At 40.3% G+C, this 17,348-nt stretch overlaps 1 protein-coding gene across 4 annotated transcripts in view; it reads left to right on the top strand.

Annotated features, from left to right (window-relative positions):
• The first annotated feature begins 7,281 nt into the window (after positions 1-7,281).
• pnpla6 (patatin-like phospholipase domain containing 6) overlaps positions 7,282-17,348 on the top strand; it is a 64,931-nt gene continuing 54,864 nt past the window's right edge. For 3 of the 4 annotated variants that reach the window (XM_066708079.1, XM_066708080.1, XM_066708078.1), the window contains exons 1-2: positions 7,356-7,607; positions 15,503-15,578. In XM_066708079.1, the coding sequence (XP_066564176.1) occupies positions 7,507-7,607; positions 15,503-15,578 (177 nt within the window). In that variant the 5' untranslated portion in view covers positions 7,356-7,506. The other variant, XM_066708081.1, reaches the window with a different exon arrangement.

Raw genomic sequence — 17,348 nt, 5'->3', positions numbered from 1 at the left:
AACTACAAGAAACGTCTGACCTCTGTGATTGCCAACAAGGGTTTTGCCACCAAGTACTAAGTGGAAGGGGTCAAATACTTATTTCCCTCATTAACATGCAAATCAATGTATAACTTTTTTGAAATGCGTTTTTCTGGATTTTGTTGTTGTTATTCTGTCTCTCACTGTTAAAATACACCTACCATTAAAATTATAGACTGATCATTTATTTGTCAGTGGGCAAACGTACAAAATCTGCAGGGGATCAAATACTTTTTTCCCTCACTGTACGAATAAACTTTCTGATCAACGCTCAACACTCTCTCTCAGCCTGTTTCATTAGAAGGAAAATATTCATAAAGAAGTTTGATTCAACAAGTGCGTGGTAGTGTGGTGAGTGGGAGAGGAAGAGCCAGAGGAAGGCAAAGGCACAGAGCAATCTCAAATGATATACAGGCAACAATTATAGACCATGAAATCAACTATGGCCTAAGTATGACAGAGGCAGGTCGGAGAGTGCAGCCTAATGTGTGCCAGTCCACGATGTCATCACTAATCCAGACATTCAGGAGAGAAAACAGGTGTGTAATCATATATTGTACTGCAATATTCCTTCACATTGGTATTCCAGTAAGCTTAGCCAATGCATGTTTCAGAATTCATGAAGAACACATTGACTTTACTGTACTGTATTTACAGTCTAGGATTGAGAGTCTACCCCATTGTGGTGGCAGAAGTGTAGTTTTCACTGCTCAACAAGAAATTGAAATCTGTAATATTGTCATAGCAAACAATGCTATCAGACTAACAGAAATTCAAAGTGCAGTCATACAAGATGACGGCATCTTTCAAAATGTCTACACCGTCAGCTTCTCCACAACTGATAGGGTACTGAAGAGATATCACATGAGACTGAAGCAACTATCCATGTACCTTTTGAGAGGAATGGTGAGAGAGTGAAGGAGCTGAGGTACCAGTATGTACAGGTAACAATTCATCATTGTACACTACACACTACACAGTGCTGTCATCTTGTTTCCTTTCATTATTTACAAGTACAACCTGTATATGCAGAATATGTTACACAATGTGGGCTGTAATTGTATGAATTACAATGTCTACTGTCAATTATTTCCTAAATTGCTTTTGTATCTCTTATAGAGAGTGATGGATCTGGAAGTTAATGAATCCCCACACATTTTTGTGTATGTGGATGAGGCAGGATTCAACTTGACCAAAGTCAGGAGATGTGGCCGTAATAGCATTGGTCACCGAGCCACTGTTGCTGCGCCAGGCCAGTGTGGAGGAACATTACAATGTGTGCTGCCATATGTGAGAATCGTGTAATCACCCACATTCCCATCATTGGGCCCTAGAACACACAATGTCTCCTTAATTTCCTGGACACTCTTTACAGGGATGTCATTCCTGAGAATGAGAGGGGGTTGGTAAGAAATTACTTGCCAACTTATGTTTTAGTTTGGGACGTAAGTTTTCATCGTACCAATACAATAAGGGAATGGTTTGTTGCCCACCAACATTTTTTGATGGAGTTTCTCTTCTCTGCATGGAGATGGAAGGTATATGATCACCATCCTCATGACCCGTTATCCTTACTGGATGCAATGGATACTGGTTGTGAGGATATCACAGCAGATTGTTTTAGGGAGTGGCTGTGTGATGCCAAATGATTTTTCCCTAATTGCATTGCAAGGGAGGATATCAGGTGTGATGTAGACTAAATGTTGTGGACAGAGAGGAGAGATTGAATGACCTATGAGGTTGATGAACTTCTTCTTTCTTTTTTCCTTTACATATACAGCAGTTCCTAATTTACATAATTGTGCTGTTGTATATTTCTGTACAAGCTTTTTTATGTTCTGTTTGCTCTAAAGGTAGCTACATACAGTAATGACAAATGTGTGAATAAATGTTTTGTTGAAATTACAGTGTGTGCCATGACTTTTTGACAGCAATACTATTCAGTTGGCTACATAGGCAATGTTAGTAATTTGACAGTATTTTATAGTGGGCAACTACTTTCACACTTTCAGAGTACACTGTCATTTGATGATATGTCTTAGCATTTTGACCGTCTTGGTTTAGGCAATGATAAAGGAACCGTTTGTTTTAATGACAAAGATTTATTCATTGATGGATTTATTTACATTTGAAATAGCAGTTCATGGGCAGCATGGTGGCACAGTGGTTAGCACTGCTGCCTCACAGCTCCAGGGGTCCTGGGTTTGAGTCTTGGCTAGGGGTACCTGTCTTTGTGGAGTTTGTGTGTTTTCCCCGTGTCCGCATGGGTTTCCTCCTGGCACTCTGGTTTCCTCATACTGTCCAACTGACATGCAGGTTAGGTTAATTGGCTGTGCTAAATTGCCCTGTAGGGGTGTGTGTGTTGCTCAGCAATGGTCTGGCATCCTGTCCCAGGAGTAGTCCTGCCTTGCACCCTATGCTTGCTGGGATCAGCTTCCCTGCAACCCTCAACAGGATAAGTGGTCTTGAAGAAGGATGGATATCCACCTTTTGCAGGTGAAATAGTGTTGCGCTGAATGTACCACGTGATGTGAGGATTGTACTTTGAGTTTTGAGAATGTTAATAGACCTTAATCCCATAGAAAATCTGTGGAGGGAGCTGAAGGTTCGAGTTGCCAAACGTCAGCCTCGAAACCTTAATGACTTGGAGAGGATCTGCAAAGAGGAGTGGGACAAAATCCCTCCTGAGATGTGTGCAAACCTGGTGGCCAACTACAAGAAACGTCTGACCTCTGTGATTGCCAACAAGGGTTTTGCCACCAAGTACTAAGTGGAAGGGGTCAAATACTTATTTCCCTCATTAACATGCAAATCAATGTATAACTTTTTTGAAATGCGTTTTTCTGGATTTTTTTGTTGTTCTTCTGTCTCTCACTGTTAAAATACAAATACCATTAAAATTAGAGACTGATCATTTCTTTGTCAGTGGGCAAACGTACAAAATCAGCAGGGGATCAAATACTTTTTTCCCTCACTGTAGTTGCAAACCAATTGCAAGCTTTTTTAATTGATAATCATCTTTATGAAAAATTTCAATCAGGCTTCCGTTCCAGCCATAGTACAGAAACGGCCCTTTTAAAAGTATTAAATGACGTGTTTCAGTCCACCGACTTAGGGCACACCACTGTTATTATTTTATTAGACTTAAGTGCAGATTTTGACACAATCAACCACAAAATCTTGTTACTCTGCTTAGAAAATCTTGTTGGCCTGTCTCACAATGTGCTGTCATGGTTTAAATCATATCTGTAAACAGACTCCAATATGTACAGATTAATGCTCCCTTTAGGTGATATCATTCGACGACATAATATTAACTTTCACAATTACGCAGACGACAATTATATCTGTCAGTACATCCTAACAATACCATAGACCTAGAAAAACGAATCTGCTGTCTGTCCGAGATAAAAACATGGATGACAAGACATTTTCTTATGCTTAATTCTGACAAAACAGAAGTCCTAATTTTAGGGGACAAAAATCTAACTGTTCATCATGCACTGACAAATCTATTTACTAATAACGTTGATTTCTCCCCTAAGGAGATGGCACGAAACCTGGGTGTCATCTGTGATCTAAATCTATCCTTTGAACCACATATCCTGAATGTGTTGAGATCTTCATTCCTCCAGCTTAGAAACATTGCTAGACAGAGACAATTCCTCTCGTTACAGGACACTGAGAAATCGATACACGCATTTGTTACATCTAGATTGGATTACTGTAATGCCATTCTGTCAGGCAGCACAAACTATTTCTGCACTTCAGTCGAAAACGCTGCTGCAAGAATCCTAACAACAACAAAAAAACATGAACACATCACTCCAGTATTGGCTTCTCTTCAATGGCTGCCCATGCACTACAGGATAGACTTTAAAGTGCTCTTATTAACATCTAAAGCACTAAAGTGACTGGCACCTCTCTACTTAAAAAATCTCCTTATCGAATACACTCCAGGTCGGCCATTGAGATCACAGGAAGCCGGTTACATAGTGGTCCATAAAATACACAAGAAAGCATTTAGTTATAGGGCCCGAAAACTGTGGAACGACCTTGCTGCTGTAACAACTATACTGCCTGGAGGGGAGGCAACCATTAGGCCTAGGCCCTAAACCGCGGACCCCCAGAGATTTAATTTTTGTCCTATATGCCATTCATAGGAGTATTTAGTTTTTCTCTCCTCCATGCCTAAATGGTTTATTTATTTAAATGTTCACTTACTTTACTTTAGATCATGTAATCTGTTTACAGGTCTACACTCACCTAAAGGATTATTAGGAACACCATACTAATACTGTGTTTGACCCCCTTTCGCCTTCAGAACTGCCTTAATTCTACGTGGCATTGATTCAACAAGGTGCTGAAAGCATTCTTTAGAAATGTTGGCCCATATTGATAGGATAGCATCTTGCAGTTGATGGAGATTTGTGGGATGCACATCCAGGGCACGAAGCTCCCGTTCCACCACATCCCAAAGATGCTCTATTGGGTTGAGATCTGGTGACTGTGGGGGCCAGTTTAGTACAGTGAACTCATTGTCATGTTCAAGAAACCAATTTGAAATGATTCGACCTTTGTGACATGGTGCATTATCCTGCTGGAAGTAGCCATCAGAGGATGGGTACATGGTGGTCATAAAGGGATGGACATGGTCAGAAACAATGCTCGGGTAGGCCGTGGCATTTAAACGATGCCCAATTGGCACTAAGGGGCCTAAAGTGTGCCAAGAAAACATCCCCCACACCATTACACCACCACCACCAGCCTGCACAGTGGTAACAAGGCATGATGGATCCATGTTCTCATTCTGTTTACGCCAAATTCTGACTCTACCATCTGAATGTCTCAACAGAAATCGAGACTCATCAGACCAGGCAACATTTTTCCAGTCTTCAACTGTCCAATTTTGGTGAGCTTGTGCAAATTGTAGCCTCTTTTTCCTATTGGAGTGGAGATGAGTGGTACCCGGTGGGGTCTTCTGCTGTTGTAGCCCATCCGCCTCAAGGTTGTACGTGTTGTGGCTTCACAAATGCTTTGCTGCATACCTCGGTTGTAACGAGTGGTTATTTCAGTCAAAGTTGCTCTTCTATCAGCTTGAATCAGTCGGCCCATTCTCCTCTGACCTCTAGCATCAACAAGGCATTTTCACCCACAGGATTGCCGCATACTGGATATTTTTCCCTTTTCACACCATTCTTTGTAAACCCTAGAAATAGTTGTGCGTGAAAATCCCAGTAACTGAGCAGATTGTGAAATACTCAGACCGGCCCGTCTCGCACCAACAACCATGCCACGCTCAAAATTGCTTAAATCACCTTTCTTTCCCATTCAGACATTCAGTTTGGAGTTCAGGAGATTGTCTTGACCAGGACCACACCCCTAAATGCATTGAAGCAACTGCCATGTGATTGGTTGGTTAGATAATTGCATTAATGAGAAATTGAACAGGTGTTCCTAATAATCCTTTAGGTGAGTGTATATTTATTTATTTTATTTATTTATTTTATTTATTTGTTGTATGTTTTCCAGTCTGTAAAGCGCTCTGTGGCTACCCTGCGAAGGGCGCAATACAAATAAAAATTGATTGATTGATTGAATTGATATTCTTGTCTTAATCCATCACTGTACTCAGCATTATAAACTGCAGAACCACTAAGTGTCATGGCGCACTTATTCCAGTAGAGGGCAGGAGCAGCACATGTTTCACAGCTCTTTCTGAGAAACACGGTCAACTGGAATGGGCTGATCTGGGCTGAACCTGTCAGTGTACATTTACAATGGGGACTATAAACACATACACATACCTACTGTTTTTCAGATATTCTTCTGACATTATTCTAACTTTGAACAAATATTAAAAAGTAATCATGATGATAATTGATGTTTTACTTATTTGTATTTGCATCACCCTGGATAAGGGCGTCTGCCAAGAAATAGTAATAATAATAATAATAATAATAATAATAATAATAATAATAATAATAATAATAATAATAATAATAATTTGTAGGCAAATTCCTTTACCCAGAGTGCCTTACAGTTGTGACACATTATAGACACTTTAGGATCATCATAAAGGAAGAGCAAGAAAATACAATATACAATATACGGACGGCTGGAGGTCTGCATCAGTGTCCCCCTCTCCTTGGGATGGGTGTGAGAGAGTCTCTGCTGCAGAAGAGAGGAGAGACACAGGAGCTTCAGAGTCCTGAGGGCATTTATACCAGTCAGAGAGACGCTGCCAATCTCAGCCACAGACAGCAGACAGGCACACTGGCACCAGTCCCACAGGGCAGTCCATATGGTCCCTGTTCAGCCCCAGAGCCCTCCTGTGCTGTGTTGCTCTTACCTGTCTCACTACCACGAACATCTCATTCTTTTTCAAACTCTTTTTTTTCATTTTGTCATCAAGATGAATAACATGAAAGGCCATGTATTCAAAACATGTATATATTTCACACTTTGTTATGAGATGTAACCACACACACACACACACACACACTGCCCACAGCTTTTTTGGATATGTTCTGATTGGTTCTCTGTCTTATATTAACACGGTTTTTTGTTTATGGAACACAGAAATTAGTTTTCTATGTGAATTTTCCTCTATATTCCCAGGATAGAAACTCTGCTGTGTACTTCATATATTAGCTGCTCTCCAATTTACATTTCAGACATTGTAAAGGCTGCATGATAAACCTTTTATATTTTTCACTACAGCACATGTGAGGAAAAAAAAAGTTTAATGTATTGTTGAGGAGATACTAAGTACTAGCAGTGAAAGAGGGCAAAATATGGTAAATAAAAAAAAGTTTTGCTCAATCATTGACCATACTTTTGATATTCAAAAGGAAATGACAAGAATTGAAATATATAATGGAGTGGGCCTAAGGGGCACTTTCAGGTGTTTTGTTTGTTCGTTGACTTCATCCACAGCTTTGATTAAACTGTTTTGCAATTATAAACGCACTCGCCTGTTTCACACACAAGCCCACGGCAACTTCAAACGCAGGTGCAGGAGTTTATTTTCCCGATAAAAAAAGAGGAAACATTGCCTTCGGTTTATTGGCTCATTGAGCTGTCCGTCAACTAAACAGTCACCAATGGGCGGCTTCTCTCAGCGTCTGTGTCACATTCTGCTGTGTGATTGGCTCCTGATGCTGCCTGTCAGTAATGGGCCGACCTGGGTGTCCTCTGTCGCTATTGGTCCGAAGGCCGGGACGCTGGATCGTGATTGGTCGCCTGGTTGGCCGTGGGAGAAGCCAGGAGTGTTTCCGGTGCTGGCGCTGTTTGACAGAAGAGCGGAGGCGAGTTCGCAGGACGAGGTGAGAATGAACTTGTAAACAAGCGCGACATCGCAGCGTTTCCGCGTTGTCATCCGCTGAGATTGACAGTGTTAACGGCGGTCAGTTAAGAGCCATTGTGCCTTTTTCCCGGAGAGCTCGTCAGTGCCAATGCCCGGGTCAGGGCAGCCGGGTGTTGATGTGCTGCTGCTGGTGTTGGGGGTCAAACCAGCTGCATCTTCGCGTCCCATCCGTGCCGACCGAGTCCGAACATAATCGATCGACCGTGTCACCATTCGGGTAAAGGACTTATTTTAAATCATGAAAAACCACAATTGATCAGAAACTTTATGAAGTCAGTCACGTCATCGCGCTATTGGTAGCCTACTAATACACAAGAGTAACGCTGCTTTCGGGGCGTTTCGCCTACCGTCCTGTGTGTTACAATCAGTGTAATACATGGACTTCGTATCCTCTCATAATATAATGAAAAGTAACACAACACAGGCTGTTTGACAGTATTCAGCAACTGTGCCGCACTGACGCTGTGACGCTGCGCAAAAACACAGGTCGCACAGTTCAATAGCGCAGTTTTCCCGAGGTTTGCGCTGCTCCACCAGTGGGATCGCTGGGATTCTGCAGATCTGCGGAGATCTGCGTAGATCTGCGGAGAACTGCGCTACACGAACGTGAGCACACTGCCAGTGCAATGTTGTTGTCTGTGTTGGTGTTTATTTCTCATGTTGGACCAGTGTCCACAGTGTCGACCTGCGCGTTTTGTTCTCAGCAGGCCTGGGTATAAACGAACCCTTAATTGTATGTTTTCTGAACAAAAGTAATGCTTGGACTTCCTTGCCTATATAATCACCAATAGGACCGAGCACACAAGAGGTGAGGCGTTTTCTGATTAACATACAGCAAGAAAGACCACGTTTTTGTGTTGCTTTGCTTTGCTTTGCTTATGCCACAAAAGTACCATTTGCTTCTCTCTCTCTCTCTCTCTCTCTCTCTCTCTCTCTCTCTCTCTCTCTAACTAAACAAAACTCTGCATTTGCTAGTAAATGGAAACATCCCACTTTTTAAGCAGCCTGCAGATCACTGATGACACCGACTAAACGTTTTGGTAGGTATAGAGTTAGCATCTCAGACCCATCTAGAAAGAAGCAAGAGGTTGTGGAGAGGGATGCCAAAGGGTAGGAAGTAAATGGAGAGAGCCAACACCTTTAGATGTATTTTGATTGGTGTCCAGATATTTGAAACCAGTCCAAACCCATGGTGTTGCATGGCCACATGTGTGGATCCACAGTATGTGAGATTTAGTAGCCTATTTAAAATGTCCTATACTTCGTCTTTATACAATGGGATGTTATGTTGTTTTAGGCTATACTGTCTATACTGCAATCATTCGAGGCATCCTACAGAAACACATTTGAGCTTTCTTGGTATAAATTAAGTCATGGAAACATTAAAGTGTAACCCTTAATTTCAGAGTTACAAGACCACACGTAAAATAACAAAGGTGGTGGTCAGTTGTTACTAGTGTTGGCTGTAATGGTTGAATATTTTAAAACAATGTGTTCCTAAACTTTTTTGTATCTTGCTAAATTTAATCTAAGAGGAAAAAAAAAGTGAATGATAAAAAATAAACTGAAAGAGTGCATTCAGAGTGTCACCATGTAACTTGTTTGGTTAGATGTTATCTCCGAGGCCACGGTAAAATGTGTGCAAGATGTGGCTGAACATCCGCAAAAGCCTGCAATATTTAAGTGGTAATGAAATGATACAGATTGTGTATTCAAAGTAGATGAGTGCTCATGTATTGGAGATTATATAATTAGACTGTCATTTTTATGGTGTTTACCACTTATTATTTAAGCCATGTCTTAATTGCACAAAAATGTATGCACTGAAGGAAATTAAATATCATACAGATGGATTGTATCTCTAATTGTAGGGGGCATGATGCATATTTAGCTGATTGTTTAGCTAAAGATTGTTCAATATATGCCATCTAATTCTTTGTGCTATTTTGCTGATATTCAATAGATGCCAAAGTAGCCCTTATTAGCTAATGCACGGATTAAAACATTGCTGAAAAAAATAGTGAAGTCCTATATATGTAGGGCCTATTTCCCATTGCTTTCAAGTCTTCACCTGCCAGAAGCATTGGACTTGCAAATTAAGAAGTGCCATTGAGCTTGGCTTAATGTATCACCAATCAAGTCCTATAGATTTACTACAGACATGGGCATGTTTTGTGTTTGTGTTCTGTGCAGTTTTTTGGTGTAGTTATTCACCAAATACAGGTGAACATGAGCCAGGTCTATGAGATTTGAATGCTTTTTTGATTATTAAAATCCCTGCATATACAAATGCCACTCCTTGCTGACAGCTTGTTGTTATTTATGAATGTTGTGGTTGTGCACGGTGTACTGGATGCTGAATGATGGCTGTGTCTCATACCAGAGGTGGCTTGTACTTTTGTGCTGCAGTATGCAATTGTGTGTTTAGCTGGGGCTTTACTTTGAAGTCCTGTGGCATCCACAGATTGCACCGGAAAGCACTACATAATTATACATCATTGGACTTTAATGAGAGAGTCGAGAGATGAGTTTTGGCAAAAGTTAAATGAGGAAGAGGTGCATATCTCTATGGGTAAAGATTTGATCTAAGAAATTTGTCATTACATTAAAATTAGACTGTTGCTTTAGCTGTCTGTGAGACCTTGATTGATGCACAAGGTTGAGCTACTCTCTACTTTTGTGGTGTGCCTCCTACATTTTGTGTTTTTGTACAGCTTGGTCTAACATGTATACAGTTTATGAACAATGGTGCCAAACACTAGCTTGAGTTATTATAATGAAAGGTGTTCTATTTTTAATAAACTGTGGTATCGTACTGTGTTTTAATTACCTAATATTCACTTCTCTGAAATTGATGTAATTTCTCGTTGTTGCTTCAACTTCACCATATGATTAAAATTGCACAGCCAACCAAAAAAATGCTTCTGAATAAACTCCTTAAGGCTGAGTGAGGGGAAGTGACATGGGGAAGAACTGCATTAACAACATCAGATTCTTGTGCAACATCCAGTTGCATTCCTACTGTGCTCTTCTACCCAATCAGCTTTCAGAAAGAAGTGCTCTCAGTTTGTAAATTAGCCAATGAAGAACAATCTTATCAGGGACATGGGAAAACCATAATGCTGACCATACATTTACTGCCACAGAAAGTGCACTATAGCAAGTGAGACCTTAAATAACAGGAGAGTGCAGTTCATACATATTAAGTACAATTTGACCCTTTATGGGAGAATGGCCTGTTTGTGTAATCTGGGTTTTCTCAAGGCATTTTCTTCTTTCCAGACATTGACTGCATTGTTCCAGGGCATAATGGTGGTGTAGTTCAAGATCTGGCTTCGGTCGCTAAAATGAAAAGTCAAGACTCGAAACGCATTATTTGGGTTAGAAAAGGGTTAGAATGTTGGCACAGAAATGCTGCAATTCATTCTGTTGAATCCGATCGACACGGTTCCTTAGAAATGTGCTAGCAACAAATAACTAATTTATCTCTGCCTAGGGATAACCTGCAAACGCGGCCTAGACCTGGGGCAGGATTAAATCAAAACTGTGACCCTTCTGCTAATAAGAAATATTTGGTAGAGGTTACATTTGCATGTAGGAGGATGGAGCATCATACAAAAAAATGAAGCCGCCACTGAGTAGAGTTTGTGGTTTTTCTCTTAGTGGGTGTGTCAAAATTTTGATTTAATCCTGGCCCAGGTGTGTTTATAGTTGAAATGTTCAGTGGGTTGAATGCTGCTTCATCTATTAAAAGTTAAAAGAACATCTCCATCTTGCCTTGTCCAGAATGTCATCTGCACCAGTCAGATTAAATCACGCTGGTACGGTCCAACATTTTGCCACATTTTAGAAGAAGCCTCACGCCAACCCACAGAGTACCAAGACATGCTGAATACCCACAGGATCTGCCACCCCCTGTTAAACTAGTTGGATTCACTGTAACACATAATCAGGTTGAGCCGTCATTATGGAGATCAGAGCTAATTTATTTATATGGGAAAATTAAAAAGCGAAGGCAAGTTTGTTCCCAAGCACCCCGTGACAGTTTGAGTTAAAAAGACGTTAAGAATTAGGTGGCAGTTATTTTTGTAACAGGATGGCATGATTGCTTATTCATTCTGCAAGCTTGTAACAATGTCTTAGTTCGTGGGTGAGATAACACTCCCGCCAGAAGAAATAGTACTTTAGACTTCATAGACTACAATGGTGCTCAGTAGTGGAGTAATTTCAACTGAGCCATCAATACAGAACTTGAAAATGGGTCTGAATATCGCCACTCAACATGACTTTGGCCCATTGCTTCTGTGACCAGATTCTGGAGCCTCCAGGTTGTCCACTGTAATGATCTTACACTTTAGTGTGTAAAAAAAAAAAAAAATATATATATATATATATATATATATATATATATATATATATATATATATATATATATATATATATATTATAAAGATGACACAAAAGTACATGTTTAACTTAATTCATCATTAATATAAAGTCATTGTGCGAGTTTGCCTTTTTAATGTTAGAAAGTGGTCCTACTTGCCTTGCTACAAAATAATTTATCCAGCACTCTGATTTAAACGAGCACAGAGAACAGATTCTTCCTCTTTTGTAAACCGAGCGTTGATATGCGTTGTGTGTTTTTTAACTGCATGGCACAATGACCGTATGAACCTGTGACCCTTTCATTGTCCTTAGAGAGTGATGGAAAAAGATGCCTGGAGGGATATCATATATTGGCCCTATATAAAATACAAAAAAACCTGGGAAGATAGTTTGTAAGACAAAATAAGGAGGTTTTACTTTTGTGTCCCTCAGCATGTTCATGGAAGTGAAAACAGCTTCAGGGTAGATGTCTGCAGTCTCAGATTGTCTCCTTTCATCTTCGCCCAGCGTGACTAATGGGAAAACAGACTGGAGAATTAATGCTGACGCAGCGCTTGGTGTTTCAGGCAATCTGCGTGAGTTAGGTGGAAACGATTCATTTTGCATCAGTCTGCTATCTCTGCTTCAGTTTAAGGTGGGAGAGGCGAGCCGCACTACAGTTCAGTCTTGAGACTCTTACTATGCATCTCAAGAAAGTTGAAGAATTAACATTGTTAACATTAACATTTTCAGAACATTAGAACCCCGATACAGACATTAATTTCCTTGACTTCTTTTTCCAAAGCCACTAACATGGTTTAATAACTGCTAACCTATGTTTTCTACAGATGTGCAGTATTACAGGGGTATTACTATATGTATCTCTACAAGAAAAGTAATCTACACGTTACAGTGAATACAGTTTGTGGTTTTTGAAATATATAATCATGTAGTAAAGTGGTATGTAGGTACTCAAGTTGGAGTAGAGAGAGCTTCTAAAACTCAGCAGTTTGCAGACATGAAGTGAAGAGCAAACCTTTTTTTTTTTTTTTTTTCCTAAAGTGTTAGAAGTGTTTTGCTGGAATCTAAATATGGAATATTGGAGACTTAAACTAAGCAATAGGAGGCACTCCAACTGAAAGAAGAATCACAGTGATGTTGAATGACACATTTCCTCTCTGGAAAATGTAGCAAGTCCCAACCTGATGAGGCTTTTGTAGCAGATTAAACACACAAAGTGATGTGTGACGCCTGCCTGTGAGTGGCACACACATGGTCTTCCACCCGGTACACTGAAAACGTGCGCAAACCAATGTGAAATGGGCAGTGTTTACTTTTGAAAGAGTTAAAGCCCTGCACTGGGATAGCAGGACCTAGCACGCTCTGTCAGAGCTTTACCATGAGAGATACAGAGGGGAAGGAGAATCGACCCACGATTGGGCATCAGCAGCTGTACTGTAAGCTAAAAAAAAAAACGAATCGGGGGATCAGGCTTTGTACCTCAGTAGTCGCCATGTGGATTGACTGTACAGTAGGGGAGGATTTTTGGGCCTTGTTGTGCGCTCTCTCTCATTATTGCTTTCAGCATGTGCTGCATTATATTTAAGATGGAATTCGACACGGATTTGATTTTCACTAGGCAAGGGCTCATAACCCTGAACCCTGTGCTTATGTAACAGTTTGCAATACATACACAAGTCAGCTTTGTGTCAGAGGTGATTTTATTTCTACCAATTCAAGTTTTCTTCAAATATTTACTTCCTTTTCTTCAGTATCCATGTTTGTACTTTTTGTTTGGATGCAAGACCATTTTACACACAAACACACTCAATTGTCAAAAATCTTTTGAAAGTCAACTTGTAAACTTGTGTCCTCATGCAATTGCCAGGATTCCTGATTGGCAATGTCAGTAACAGTTCATACACCACCTTTGTTCTGGCAGAACTCCTTCAAGACGCCAATTGTGAAGCAATACAGTAATCCACAAGCCTTGACAGATGTCACATTTGCATGGCTGCTAATATTCCAGTAGTGTTCAGAATGTTTATTCTGCCATGTAAACTGCATATTCAGAATATGAAACTGAATATTCCAGCTCTTAATACTGACACAATTTAAGGGTGGGATATACCTCTAGTATCCAGAATACTACAGAAATGCTGAGTCATGTAAACCGCATTTTCAGAATATGAGTATGAACCCACACAAACACAGACATAAAAGGAGAACCGGCTTTCAGTACAGTATGTTGACAGATACACAGAAGAGCAGATGCTTCTTGTCGGATGATGAAACATTGTGTTTGTTCACAATTTTAAAAGACGTTGAAATGACAAAGCAGAAAGCAAAAAATAAATAAATCCGTCTACGTTATTGTATTGCACTGAATAAAGACCAACAAATATCTCAAAATATTAAGTTGCATATCTGAAAAAACAACTAATAAAGTCTATTGTTAAATATTAGTCTATACAACACAACAGCTCTCCATAAAATTACAGATGAACTTCAAACACACTTAAGCTGTGCGTGCTGACTTAATAGCATAAACAGAATATTGTAGCTTAATGTCAAGAATTCACATGTACACCAATCAGCCATAAGATTATGACCACCTGCCTAATATTGTGTAGGTCCCCCTTTTGCTGCCAAAACAGCCCTGACCCGTCGAGGCATGGACTCCACTAGAACTCTGAAGGTGTGCTGTGGTATCTGGCACCAAGACGTTATCAGCAGATCCTTTAAGTCCTGTAAGTTGCGAGGCGGGGCCTCCATGGATTGAACTTGTTTGTCCAGCACATCCCACAGATGCTCGATTGGATTGAGATCTGGGGAATTTGGAGGCCAAGTCAACACCCTGAACTCGTGATTCATCAGACCAGGCCACCTTCTTCCATTGCTCCGTGGTCCAGTTCTGATGCTCATGTGCCCATTGTAGGCACTTTTGGCAGTGGACAGGGGTCAGCATGGGCACCCTGACTGGTCTGCGGCTACGCAGCCCCATACGCAACAAACTGCGATGCACTGTGTGTTCTGACACCTTTCTATCAAACCAGCATTAACTTTTTCAGCAATTTGAGCTACAGTAGCTCATCTGTTGGATCAGACCACACGGGCCAGCCTTCGCTCCCCACGTGCATCAATGAGACTTGGCCGCCCATGACCCTGTCGCCGGTTCACCGCTTTTCCTTCCTTGGACCACTTTTGATAGGTACTGACCACTACAGACCGGGAACACCCCGCAAGAGCTGCAGTTTTGGAGATGCTCTGACCCAGTCATCTAGCCATCACAATTTGGCCCTTGTCAAAGTCGCTCAGATCCTTACGCTTGCCCATTTTTCCTGATTCTAACACATTAACTTTGAGGACAAAATGTTCACTTTCTACCTAATATATCCCACCCACTGACAGGTGCCATGATGATGAGATTATCAGTGTTATTCACTTCACCTGTCAGTGGTCATAATGTTATGGCTGATCGGTGTATATCATCGTAGCAGTTGTACTATCTATTGTATTTTCTTGTTTTCTTGAGCACTTTAAATTCCGAATACTTGTGCCATGTAAATGTACTGAGGGAAAAGCAAACTGCAGCAAGAGACTAAGCACAAACCAGAGTAGACCAGGATGATTTTGAATGGAAGATTAACGCATTTGTTATCATGGATTAAAAGACACATCTAAAGCAAGGGGTAAATATGAGATTCTGACTTTAAAATACTGTATTCTGGGGTTGTCTTTCAGAGCTGTTGATGGACTGGTCTCCCAAACAAGGCGTTGTAGAATGGGACAGAGCACTTCTGGACAAGAGTCGGATGAGGTAAGAGCTACGAGATCAGAGTTGGAACTGCTGGGGAAATTAAAGTCCGTCCAACAAAGATATCCATATCTGTAAGGATTCAGAAGCCTCTTCCAAACACTGAGAATATTCTGAGTTTTATGTTGGACCAGTAATGGAATGTATAAGTTAACTTATAGTTGGCGAATTATTAGGGCCCGACAGATATATTAGAGCACTGATGTTATCGGACGATATTTGCCTTTTACAGAAATATCTGTATCAGCACATATTCCACCGATAATGCACAGATTTATTCCCTCAAACTATTGGCTAAATATTTTTTACAAATTATCATAAAAACCTTTGTCAGACTTCAGACAATCAATAAATACCTGTTTCTTTGGTTTTACAGATGTTATTATAATTATTTACCATTATTTTTTTAACATAGTTATGGTGCTTTAGTTTTCGCTGGAAGTTTCCAACTCCACAGTGATTCTCATGCGTGGCGGTGCCGTGTGCACTACTGAGCACCACAGTGAAAGAAACACTCACCTACCTGAGAAACATTGGGCTCATAAACCAATAAACACGTTTTTTACTAACACCCTAATAACCAATAGAAAGTGTTTTTGAAAGCCGTGCTGCATTTGAGTATCCATGGTATTTGATCTAATGTATAGAACATGCACATTTTTCTATTTGTGTGTGCAATTGCTCGTTTACCTTGGTCTCTGTTCTAATGTATAGAACATGCATATTTTTCCTTTATTTTCCCTTATTCTAATTTATTTTTACAATGTTTGATTTTGTTTTTTATGAAAATTAATGTTAAGTTTGTATGTAAAATGTAAAAGTCCTGCCTTCCATGCATATTTGACACAATTTCTCTCTGACAGGGAGAGATTTAGGGGATCCATGCTTGAAATGTCTGTTTTGCATGCTAACAAAAAAGTAAATATTGGCAGATGTATCGGTTATCAGGAAATTTTGCTTCCCAATTATCGGTATTGGTATCGGACCCAAAAAACCTGTATCGGTCGGGCTGTACTATAAATAATTAGGCCTAGTGTCTGACAGGGAAATATGTCATTCCTAACTTCTACTTGAATAAGCTAACATCTTGCACATCTTTACAAATACAAATGCTTGAAAGGATATTGTTTGTAAATGAATGCAGCATACTTGCAGATCATTCATTTCAGTTAGCTAGCTAGCATACAGAGTGACATGTCCCTCAGGGTTTATTGTGTTTTTCCACCTACATGCCCTAGAAATCCATGACAAATTTGTAAACGTAGATGGCCGAGTGGAAAATCCCAGGAAAATAGATAACAGAAGAGGGCTGAGGCTTCTGCTGCAGTGCTCTACGGCAAATAAGATAAAATCCAGCACAAATCCTGGTGATGTGTTCTTCATTCCTCTTATGTGTCTTTACTAGATTTGTAATATTGAAACTGTTAACATCTACTTTCAGTCGACACTGGAGTGATTTATTTATTTATTTATTTATTTATTTTTAATCTGGAAATTATTTCCCTTTCACACTAGTGCAGCGACTCCCTTTACGACCCAATTTTTGCAACCCAGGATCTGATTTTTGTCAGTGTGAAAGCACAGACACGGGTGGAAACGTGTAGAAGGTGGGTCAGCCAGCCAGCACTGACCCACGTAGAGCATGAGGCACTGTGAACTTCCTTCAGTGACTGTAGATCTGACCCACCTATTGAAATTGGAGTGGGAAAGGTATGAAAGATGCTCAGCTCTTTCTGAGGGTGTTCTTGAGCTGTACGAGACATCACATTCAAA

This window comes from Amia ocellicauda, chromosome 7 (genome assembly GCF_036373705.1).
Source record: "Amia ocellicauda isolate fAmiCal2 chromosome 7, fAmiCal2.hap1, whole genome shotgun sequence".
In the NCBI taxonomy this organism is placed as follows: domain Eukaryota; kingdom Metazoa; phylum Chordata; class Actinopteri; order Amiiformes; family Amiidae; genus Amia; species Amia ocellicauda.
This window is presented reverse-complemented; position numbering and strand designations above follow the sequence as displayed.